The sequence below is a fragment of the Sorex fumeus genome, unplaced genomic scaffold (genome assembly GCF_029834395.1).
Source record: "Sorex fumeus unplaced genomic scaffold, SorFum_2.1 ptg000072l, whole genome shotgun sequence".
In the NCBI taxonomy this organism is placed as follows: domain Eukaryota; kingdom Metazoa; phylum Chordata; class Mammalia; order Eulipotyphla; family Soricidae; genus Sorex; species Sorex fumeus.
Genome location: NW_026606129.1, coordinates 46,150,704 through 46,163,066, shown reverse-complemented (window position 1 = coordinate 46,163,066; position 12,363 = coordinate 46,150,704). Strand labels below are relative to the sequence as shown.

Here is a 12,363-nt window from a genome sequence, read left to right as displayed (position 1 = left end):
AGGGAGAGGGAAAAGGCAGAAGCTAAGAGTCAGGAAATGTTGAAAAAGAACAGAAATAAAAGGACTTAGGTTTCATATTTTTTAAAAATAAAATCATATGGGGCCAGAGTAGTACAGTGAGTAGGTTACTCTGAGCACCGCTGGATGTGGCCCCCAAATAAAACAAAACAAAACAAAAAAACAAAAAAGAAGAAGAAGAAAATCACAGCTGGAGAGATACTACAGGGATGAAGCACCTATCCTGTATGGGGCCAGACCCAGTCTCCTGAGCACCACCAGGAGTGACCCCTAAGCCAGGAGTAAGTCCTGAGCACCACTGGGTGTGATCCCCAAGCCCAAAGCCAAAAAATACTCGCAGAGTGATAGTATAGTGGGTTGGTTGACTGTCTTGCATGTGGCTGCTCTGGCACCGCATATGGCCAGGAGTGATCCCTGAATGCAGAGCCAGGAGTTTGCCCTGAGCACTGCTGGGTGTGGCCCAAAAACCAAATGAAGGGAGGAACTATGTCAGGAAAGATGCCCCAGTTTCCATTTTCATTTACCACCCCACTAATTCTTTCTTTTTAAAGTGCGTTTGTGTGGCGTAAGCTCAGTGCTTACTGCTGGCTCTGTGCTCAAGGACCATTCCTTGCCGTACTCAGGGACCACATGCCAGGGATCAAAGCAAATCCGGATCGGCCACGTGCAAGGCAAATGCCCTACCTGCTGTACTATCTCTCTAGCCCCTTATAATAAATTTTCCCCCCCACAAACCACTAAAAAGACAGGTCTGAAATGACAGACAGGCCTCTTTAATTCCAGAAATGAAAGTCATTAGTAAGTATTTTACCCTATTATCCTAATTTATAATAAAAAAGCATGATTAATTTCCAGCATTCTAGAAATATTTAAATTAATATTATTATTGTTTTTGTTGTTGTTATTATTTGGGGGGCCATACCTAGGGGTGCTCCTTTGGACTCTGTTTCTTTCTTCTTTTTTTTCCCCCTCCTCCCCTCCCCTTTCCTCCTCCTCTAGACTATGGATTCAGGGTTTGCTCTGATGGAACTTCGGGAGCCATGAGGTGCCAAAGATCACATCTGGGCTTTCTGCATGCTAAGCATGTGCTCAGCCCATTGAGCTCTCCTGCCCAACACTTGATTTTAAACAATAATAAGATAATATGATTATTTAAAAAATTAGTCTTTTTCAAAAGGGAGGAGCGATAGCACAGTAGGTAGGGCGTTTGCCCTGCACGCGGCCGACCTGGGTTTGATTCCTCCGTCCCTCTTGGAAAGTCCAGCAAGCTACTGAGAGTATTCTGCCCACGCGGCAGAGCCTGGCAAGCTCCCTGTGGTGTATTCGATATGCCAAAAACAGTAATAACAAGTCTCACAATGAAGACATTACTGGTGCCTGCTTGAGCAAATCAATGAACAACAACGGGAAGACAGTGACAGTGACAGCCTTTTTCAAGGTGCCAATCTGTCATAATGGCAAAAATGATTAGTAACAATAAAGAATAAATTCTTTAAAAGAATGTGACTTGTAAATCAAAACACTGAACTAAGAATAAGAAATAAATGCATATGGATTTTTAAAAATAAACCCAGTATGAGAGTGCAGAGGGAAATTTGGAAAGCTTATTTTGTTCAATATTTACTCTTTTTTTTATAGCAAATTGAGAGACAGAACTGATAGTAGAATTAATGTCTTCTTTGTTGTTCGAGACTTTGTTGTTACTGTGTTTGGCATATCGAATACGTCACGGGGAGCTTGCCAGGCTCTGCCGTGCGGGCGAGATACAGCGGTAGGGCGTTTGCCTTGCACGCAGCCAACAAGGCCGACCCGAGTTCGATTCCTCCGCCCCTCTCGGAGAGCCCGGCAAGCTACCGAGAGTATCTCGCCCGCACGGCAGAGCCTGGCAAGCTCCTTGTGACGTATTGGATATGCCAGACACAGTAACAACAAAGTCTCCAATGGAGACGTTACTGGGCCCGCTCGAGCAAATCGATGATCAATGGGAGGGCCTTTACGTTAAAAGTTTATATGCTTAACTATTTTAAAGGCTAAATAATTATTATCATGGCTACACTTGGGCTGGAGCGATAGCACAGCAGGTAAGGCGTTTGCATTGCATGTGGCCGACACGGCCAAGCCGAGTTTGATTACTCCGCCCCTCTCAGAGAGCCCAGCAAGCTACCGAGAGTATCTCACATGCACAGCAAAGCCTGGCAAGCTACCTGTGGCATATTCTATATGCCAAACACAGTAACAAGTCTCACAATGTTACTGGGCCCACTCGAGCAAATCGATGAACAATGGGAGGACAGGACAGGACAGTGACCACTAAATGGCCAATGAAATGATAAAAATATATTTCAGTGAAAGAAAATTTGTGGAAATTGTTATATTCCACCATGGGGACATTACGTCTTTGAGAACAACTTGTCTGTAATAAAGAATAGGGTCTGGTTTTAGCAAACTTTATACCAGAGAGAGATCAGGGAACAGGCAAGGAAAGGAATTTGAAATCTTCCATGTTCAGTTAAGGGCAAAGAAATGAAGAAAATATACTACCAAATGCTATATCCTGCTTCAGTACTTTATTTTAGATATAGTGCCTTACTCCTTACTTTATTTTAGATAAATATCCTAGCACCCCATAGGGTCCCCAAGTCCTACCATGAGTTATCCTGAGACCCAGAATTAAGTTCTGAGAACCACTGAAAACAAATATAAAAAAATTATTAAAAATAAAAATTTTGGGGGGATTGGGGGATTTGGGCAACACTCAACTGTGTGCAGACCAGTCTTATCCTTGCATTTTAATAGTGAAGAATGGGCAGGGGAGAGGCAGAGAAGGCAAAGTACTCTACTTGCCGGTGGCTGACCCTGGTTCAATGATCCCAAGACACCAAAGATAGTCCCCTGAGGGCTCCCTGAGTTCGCTTCTGAGCAGAGTCAGGAACAGCCCCTGAACACTCCTAGTTGTAGGCCCTCCCATCTTCATCTCCCAACTCCAAAAAAAAAAAAAAGAATACTAAAGTACCCATATTCTTAATTTTTTTGGAGGGGCAGGGGTTGGATGATACCAGGCTGTACTCAATTGACTCCTGGCTTTGTATTCAGGGATCACTCATGGCAGTGCTTGGGGGACCATAAGGGATGCCAGGGATTAAACCCGGGTCAGCCATATGCAAGGCAAATGCCCTACCCGCTGTACTAACTCTCAAGCCCCAAGAATCCATATTTCATATTCTTTTTTTTTTTTTGACTCTTTGGGTCACACCCAGCGACGCACAGGGATTACATGGCTCTGCACTCAGGAATTACTCTTTTTTTTTTTTCTTTTTGGGTCACACCTGGAGATGCACACAGGTTACTCCTGGCTCTGCACTCAGGAATTACTCCTGGCGATGCTCGAGGGACCATATGGGATGCTGGGAATCGAACCCGGGTCGGCCGAATGCAAGGCAAACACCCTACCCGCTGTGCTATACCTCCAGCCCCGGGAATTACTCTTGAAACAAAAGCATGTTTCCTAATGCTCAAGGGACCATATGGGATGCTGAAGATCGAACCCGAGTCAGCCACATGCAAGGCAAATGCAATAACAGCTGTCCTACCGCTCCAGCCCAAGACCCATATTCTATCTCCAGAATCCAGGGAAAGTAATTGGCCATGTTACAACTATACAAATATTGCCAGAGTACCTGAAGGACTATCGAAAAGAATATAAGCTGTACTTAAATTCATTACTTATTTGTTTGTTTTGGACCACATTCAGCTGTGCTCAGGGCTTATTCCTGGCTCTGTGCTGAAGTATCACTCCTGGTGGGCTCGGGTCAGGGGGTGTATACAGGGTGCTGGGGAGAGAACCAAGATCAATAGCATGCAAGTTAAGTGCCCTACCAGCTATACTATCATTCCAGCTCTAATTTTTTTTACGTTGGTATTTAATAATTAAAAAATTAAAACAGCACTAAAATAGGAAAGGAAAAAATGGTAACGCTTCAGTTTTATATGGACAAAAACACTGAAACACAATAAGAACAGCTTGTTCAAACATACAAAGTCAGAAATATACTCTAATTTTAGAAAAATTGTTGGTTAAACATTATTGCTATTCTTAGAGGCTTCAATCCAAATGATGGCAATGTCAGAGCAAATGAACACATTTAACATGGAGCTTGCAAGGGGGACACTAAAAGTAAGAAAATGTACCGGAAGCACCGAAGGATTCCTGGCCATCCGATGAATTCTGGTCTGTTTCTCTGACATAAAACATGAGCTGAGTTGGTTTCAGAGACTTGATGCCTGGTTTCTGGATATTTTCTAAGTAGACACTTAATCTCTTAAGAGAATTTTCATTGACTTCCTGGAAAACATATTAAAGTGATATTTACATATAACTAGAAGAAAACAATGGTAATTACATCTCAGCCTTCTAAATATTAGTGAGCATATTAAAAAACGCTGGGATTCATGGCTCTTACCAGAGAGAAAATAAATCCATATCTAACATCCTGTGGCACAATGAGTATCACAGACGAGATGAAGAAAGCATGAATTCCCTTCGTGGACAAAGCCTAATGATGACTGAAGATCCCAAAGCAATTACTGATAGATAAATCCAATTAGATGCAAAAATTTAAACCTTTCAAAAGCCCACAAGGGCACGGAAGCAGTCTGGAAACAACCAACTGCAGAACATATATAAGTCATTTTGCGGCAAAGGACTAATTTCTCTCTATGTAAGTGAATCTTAAAATGCCCATCCAGAAAAGAAGGGTTAGATTATGTTATGTACATTCATTCAGGGCTTGACCTTCAATGCCACATTACACAATCCACACCCAAAACAGGGACATGTTGGAATTACCAGGGAATGACTTGTAGGAAAGATTGTTAAATAAAAAAATATGTGTTCCTTAGTGAAGAAACAAGTCTAGAGAAAGGCACAAATCACCACTTTCCAGACACAGGGTGTAACATGCAATTAGAAATAGTCCATTTATTCTTGCTTAGTTTATCACGGTCTGTTGTTCTAAGCCATGAAAAACCCCCGAGCAAGTGAGGCACATTTCTTACTAGTGGCAAAACTAATTGTCATTATTTATTAATAATTTTGTAAGTATTTATTTATTAATGACTTTGGATTTGGGGGCCACCTCTGGCAGTGTTCGGGGGGGTGTCACTCCTGGTGGTGCCAGGAGCAAAACCATGTTTCCTAAAAGCAAAACATGTGCTCAGTCTGTTGAGCTATCTCTCAAGAATGGTAATTATTTTTTGATGTATGTGTTTATGTTTGCCAGAAATAAATAGATAGAAACAAATAAAAAGTCATTTACAGGAAATTAACAGGACTAGGATAAAGGAAATAGGGATGTGCCTGAGGCTCTGAGTAAACTTTGAATTTAGTTTTAATGTGGGATATTAAAAAGCTACCCATGACTTTTTTGATATGCCAAACACAGTAACAAGAAGTCTCACGATGGAGACATTACTGGGCCCACTCGAGCAAATCAATGAACAACGAGAGGACAGTGGTACAGTGCTACAGTGAGATATTAATGTTTGCATCAGGTTTTAAAACTAGATTAAAAGTAAGAGGGTAGAGTAGGAGAGATAGTACAGTGGGCAGGGCACTTGCCTTGCATGAAGGTGACCAGAGTTCAATCCCCGGCACCATATATGGCCCCCTGAGCACCCCCAGGAGTGATCCCTGAGTGCAGAGCCAGGAGTAAGCTCTGGCCACAGCCAAATGTAGCCCTCAAACAATAAGCAAACCGTTTTTGTTAAAAACAACTAGGCTTCTCTTTGAGATCCTGGCCTGATGTCATCAGTAGCTGGGTCATTATGTCTGTTCCTTAGAAAAGGGGCAAGTGTATGCTGACAAGTTAGAGTAAGAAGCCATTACAGAGATCACATACATTTAGATGGGAGAGGAAAAAAATTATACTTCTAAATGTGTGAGATTGGTTCCTGCAAAAAGAGCAGGTCAAGTATGCAGGTAACAGGGAAGACACTGGGGAGGAGGTGGGTGGCCACTCTCCTTTCCTTGCTTGCATGTGTGAGGCCTGGGACTGAACCACAGGTCTCACATATGTCAGGTAAATGTTCTCCTGCTGAACTACTCCTGCCCTGACCCCATGGGTGGCAATTTTATGCAAGGTCATCTAGAGAGCCTCACTGAAAAGAAGGCACTTCAGTGAGAAAGTCAAGGACAAGTCATCGCTACATGACTGACTCCTAGTAAAAAACTTTGGATACCAAGGCTTGGGGAAACATTCTTGGGGAGACCTTAGGGGCAGGATGATCTGCATGGGGGAGGGGGCACCAGAGCAGGTCTGGCACAGGGCAGATGCTCAAACACAGAGTGAACAACTAAAAGGGGAGGCAACATTTACCAAAACAACCATGTCAGGGCTGGGGGGCTCCCAAGGCCCTCTTGGGTTCTCCCCTTTGCTACAAGGATTTACAGATCACGGAGAAGCTGTCGCTCAGAGTTTGGTTCACTGCAACGAAGAATGAGGACTGAAACCAGTCACAGGAAAAGGGAGGCTGGGTGAAGCCCAGGAGACACCAGGAACCAAGTTCCAGGGATCCCTCTCCAGCGGAGTTTTTTGGACGGTGCTTAATTCCCCCAGCAACAGTGTGAGATGACCTAAAGTGTTGCTAACCCCGGGAACCTCACCCATGCAATCTCAGTGTCCAGTGTCTTTACTGGGTGTCAGGTCCACAGACAAAGTGCCCGTGTGACTGACTCAGCTACTCAATTTCCAGTATCCCAACGTAAAGCAAGGCCTCAGACACAAAAAGAGGCATTTGCCTCAATGATGTGTCATTAGCAGAAAGTCTCTCTCTGGCCCGAGGTCTCAAGCTAACAAAACAGATTATTGAACAGGACAGACTATGGGGCTCATATCAAGACGGGCAGCAGCGGTCTAGTGTGTGCAGGCCTTACTCACCCTAAGCCTGGTTAAATTCACATTCTCTACTTTTTTTCCTTTGCTTTCTGGGCCACACTTAGGTGGTGTTCAGGATTATTCCCAGCCAGTGCTCAGGGGGAACATGTGGTCCCAGGGAATCAAACCTGGGCCTCTTGTAGGCAAACTGCTTTCTCCTGGAGCCCTGTTAAGTTTAACCAGAAATCTGAGTTTAAAAGATGGATTGGTAGAGGGCCAGTTCAATAGTACAGTGGGTGGGGTGTTTGCCCTGCACATGGAAGACCCAGGTTCGATCCCTGGCATCCTATATGGTCTGCCAAGCACCGCCAGGAGTAATTCTTGAGTGCAGAGCCAGGAGTAACCCCTGAGCAATGCCAGGTGTGACCCGAAAAGCCAAAAAACAAAAACAAAACAAAAAGAAAACCACTCATCTACTATTAGGCTTAATTTCTCCATATTTATATTACTTACACGTTCCCAAGGGAATGAAAAAAAATATATATGATACATACACACACATAATGTATTATGTGTGTGTGTGTGTGTTTTGTTTTGGGAGTCACACCCAGTTGTCTTTGGGGGGTGGGCACGTTACTTCTGGCTCTGCACTCAAGGATCACTCCTGGTGAGGTTCAGGAACCTTATGGGATGCCGGGGATCAAAGCTGGGTCGGCCATGTACCAATCCTACCCGCTGTACCATCTCTTCGGCTGGTAATGGATATTTTTCTATTGATTCAATTTACTGATTAATCAGAAAGGCTTAGCTTTGAATAGTCAACGTATATATTAAATACCATAATCAGACTTTCTTTCTTAGATCAGAGAAGGAAAACTGATTTTCTACTGCAAGAGGAAGTGTTCTAAGGCCTAAAGGTTTTTAATTTCTTTTTGTTAAGCTCAATGTCAATAATAATGAAGATGAAGAAACCAAAGACAGTTCCAAAGCATTTGGCTTCATAATAGATTACTTCATACTACAAACACAGACTTTCCTGAGTTGGTGTTGCTGTTTTTCACGTCCCTTTGTGTTCCTTGAGCACACATAATTGCGGCTGTGGAACAGCAAAGCTTCAGCATGCAACATCAGCGCATTAAAAAAAAAATCTTCTTTTTATCTCTTTTTTGAAAAAAGGACTGGTCATGGTATAGGGGCCTCAAAATTTCTGCCACACCTTCAGTTTGATTCTAGAAAGTGCTACTGGTGAGATAAGCAAAGGAGTAAAGGTACTTGCCTTACACACAGCTGATCCTGCTTTGATACCCAAAACTGCCAGGAGTGACCCCTGAACACAAACCTAGGAGAACATCCTGAGCACTGCCAGGCATGGCAAAACCAAAAAACAAATAAGCACACGCGCACACGCACACACACACATGCACACGCACACACACAGGTTGTAGAAAATATGACATAGTAATGAAGGATTTTTATGGTAGGGTTTACTGCCTTCATAAAAGATGACACCGTTGGGGCCAGAGAGATAGTACAGTGGATAGGGCACTTGCCTTGCATGTGGCTGACTGGGGTTCCATACTTGGCAACGCATATTGTCCCCTGAGCAATGCCAGGAGTGATCTCTGAGCATAGAGCCAAGAGTAACCCCTGAGTATCACTAGGTGAGACCCTCAAACAATCAAAGCGATAACAATAACAACAAGATGACATTCTTCATAAAACAAAGCCACATTTTCAACGATCAGTGTTATATCTCAAATTAGTTCAAAGCACTGATTACATCATCACAACAGAACAATTAAACTTTAGAAAGCTCTCTGTATTACATGATATCAAAGGTAAACTAGAAGGTAGACTAAAGATTAAAAAAAAGGTTTACCCTTTCTTTGGGGTGCTGTCCAAAGAAATCTGGATGTACTGCAAAATAGAATGGTCTCAAAGCATTGACTGCCTCCGCTCCCGATAAAGCTCTTGAGTAGAGAAACCAATGTGGAAAGATCTTCTCTAGACATAACCTTAAAAAAGAGATGTGCATTTATTAATCACAGATGCACTGACACACAAACCCTCAATGCATGACCTGACAGTAATCCTGAAATTAGGATATGCAGAAAATACCACAGAAACAGAGAAATAAAAAATGCAATATTCTGTTTTTCTGTAGTCCACAAAGTTTAACAAGCAACGAGCTCTAAACAGTTTCTAAACATAGTGGATATCAATATCTCTGAAGCAACATACGAAAGCATTATCTGTAATAAAAATTATCGTCAAAATATACTTTTAAATGTTAATCGTATTCACTGCAAATGATAACTTTTCTGCATCATTTTCTTTTTCAGACTAAAAATTCTCAATATTAGTCAAATATTTTCTCGACAGTGAAAAATATTTTGTGATTTTAAGTGCTTAAAAAGAAATACAAAATGCCTATTACTAGCAAGTTAAAATTCTTCTAGGTTGAACAACTTAACATTTCATTCTTCAGGTTTTTTACACATCACCTTTTGTTAAAAATTTTTTATTAGTGAATCACCGTGAGATCCAGTAGTTACAGACTTAACAAACTTTCATGCTTGCGGTTCAGTCATACAATATACATCATCTTTTAAAAAAGTTTTATATCACATGAAATTATTTGCCATGTTTAGGAAACATTTATTTATATAACATCTACTTTTGAATGACAGAATCTATCCTTCAAAGAAAAAGGCAGACTGGATACTGGGTACATTGGTGGAGGGAAGTGGATACTAGTGAAGGGTGTTGGAACATGGTACACTTGAAACTGAATCATGAATAACTTTGTAAGTTTGTAATTTAGTCCAGCACTGTCCTCCCATTGTTCATCAATTTGCTCGAGCGGGCACCAGTAACACCTCCATTGTGAGATTTGTTGTTACTGTTTTTGGCATATTGAATACGCAGATTCAATTAAAAAAAAATCCTATCTTTCCATTCCATAATGGCCTTCAGAGACAAAATCTAAGTATTGTGCACATTTTGGTCTCGTATGTTGGGTATACTGAATTGTTGGGAAATGTTAATATTTATTAACATATACTATATTATACTATCAAATATTTATATCTATATATTATACCCACACATTTATTTTTATATATTATGTATATTGTTATCTATATTTCTGACATTATGTAAATCATATTTATATTAATATTCACATATTTTATCTAAAATGGTAGGTATTCTATAATTCAGGAAATTTTAACAATCTGGAGACCACACATGTATCTTCAGATACTAGCACCCTGTCTTTGACATGTATTTGAGTCTTTTATAAAGTCAACATATAGGTTGTGCATTAAGAGAGATAACAGGGGTTTGAACTGTTATTAATTGAACAGGAAGCAATAAAAATATGTGGTGGCTATAGCAGCAATTCTGTTTATTTATTCCCCGTCTGAGCTCCAGTTTTGTTGTCAAACATCTGATAGGCACTTAGCTACTCTGGCATGTCACTTGTCTAAAAAAGGGAGCAGAGGTCATTGTTTTATTTCTAAACCCAGCCTGGACACAGTCAGCAGAGAGGTAGGAATACTTTCAATCCAGGTTCTGTTAATTTCTGCCATTGTGGTACTGGTTTGCCCAACGTTGATAAAGCAGAAAACCTTGGATGAACCTACCACTGCCCAGACTACTATTCCCATTTTCAATCTCTCTGGTTTTGTTCTCACTTTATCATGACCCCTGAAATTGCTCCTTCTTTTTTCCCGTTTTCTCTAAACCAATCACCACTTGAGAATTGGTCTGCACAGCTGCCTGATTAGTCTAGTCTTGGGCCTCTCCTCACGAACGATGTATCTGACAGACTGATTTTCCTGAATTTCCACATCACTGCATACTCTGCTTCAACACCTTCAGTGGTGTTTCAACTCTGGCAGAATAAAATCTGTTCATTAGGCTGGTATTTGAGGGGCTCCATAATCATTTCCAGTCGATTTTTTCCAACTGACCCCCACTTCTTTCGAGAGACCCTCAGCTCCAGTTCCCTGTCACTGTCCTCATTCTTCTCTTTCTTCTACCCCATATCTAAGCCCTGATACCTCCCCCTCCCTATCCCCTACCTAGCAAACTGCACATCCTCACTAACTGATGGCTGTAGACCTACTATGTGCCCACAGGGAATGGACCCATTTTCCCTAGAACTTTCCCTTCTATATCTTCAAGAGATAGAGTCTTTTTGTCTTTGGAATGCTACAAGCAGAGGCCAGGAGAGATTAGATGTGTGAGAGAACTACTAGAAAGGAGGGAGGGAGAGTTTTCAGACTGTGATTCAGGGCAGATGGTATGGCAGGAGAGAGGAGGAAGGAGCACTGGGCAGACAGTCCTGGAGGGCAGCACCCTCTGTCCAGGGGTTGCCTCTTGGATCGAAGTCAACCTGCCAAGGAGGAACGGGTCCACTGAAAGGTGGAGCCCTATACTACAACTTTGGCAATGGGTGCAGCGTGGTGTATACACTTCTCAGAAGATTGTACTTCTGAAAAATTCATATTTGTATTATAGCTGAAATAGGTACTGGACTACTTATGTAGGTATCACTTGATCACTTGATCCCCCGTTATTCATTGATTTACTCGAGCGGGTGCCAGTAACGTCTCCATTCATCCCTGTTGTGTGGCATCTGTTCATTCTAGGATTGTAGGTATCAATACATCAATAAAAATGAGCAACAACAACGAAACCAACACCATCCATCCAAGAAAGTCCTGTGTCCTGGAGGAATGAGCCTGCCTTGGGATTCCTGCTCTGTTCAATCACCGACAGCCCAAGGATGTGAAGACTTAGGGGGCTACATCTCCAGGTCTGGCACCAGTATTATTGTTAATATACATGAAATGGACATTGTGTAGGTATATATATAAATGGAAATTTAGTTGAATGCAGGAGAACTGAACCCAAACCTAAACATTGTGTTACTTTAACTTAAGCAAATTCAGCACAAGCTGGATTTAGAAGAATAGTAAAGGGTTATAGTTTTTTCTTTAAAACAATTTTTTCATTGGGGATGGAGTGATAGTAGATTGGGCATGGCACTTGCCTTGAACATGGCTGAACTGGGTTTGATTCCCTGAACTCTGTATGGATCCCCAAGCCCTGTCAGAAGTGAGCCCCGAGCTCCTCTGGGTGAGGCCCCAAACCGAACAGAATTCTTTTATTTATTCACTTTTTTTGGCACCAGGATTAGACCTAGGACCTCATATATGCAATACATATTCTACTATGTTACATCCATGGTTGAGTATGAGATTTCTGATGGAATCAGTAGGACAGGGGCCAACAAACTTTATCAAGGATCTGACAGATTTCAGGTTTTGGTGATCATGTGTGTTTGTGCTATGTCTACTTATCTTTGTGTTCTAGCAGGACAGCTACAGGCCTAGGCTGCATGTTAAAGCATGAGTGGGAGCACAATGGAATTCAACTGTAAGGAAATCATTAATAGCACTTG

The 12,363-nt window shown here is 41.8% G+C and overlaps 1 protein-coding gene across 2 annotated transcripts in view; it reads right to left on the bottom strand.

Moving 5' to 3' along the window:
* Nucleotides 1–12,363, bottom strand: part of TCAIM (T cell activation inhibitor, mitochondrial) — a 39,464-nt gene that overhangs the window by 18,555 nt on the left and 8,546 nt on the right. For both annotated transcript variants that reach the window (XM_056129615.1, XM_056129616.1), the window contains exons 3-4: nucleotides 8,770–8,905; nucleotides 4,207–4,360 (exon numbers count right to left, since the gene is read on the bottom strand). In XM_056129615.1, the coding sequence (XP_055985590.1) occupies nucleotides 4,207–4,360; nucleotides 8,770–8,905 (290 nt within the window). The remainder of the gene's footprint in view (nucleotides 1–4,206; nucleotides 4,361–8,769; nucleotides 8,906–12,363) is intronic.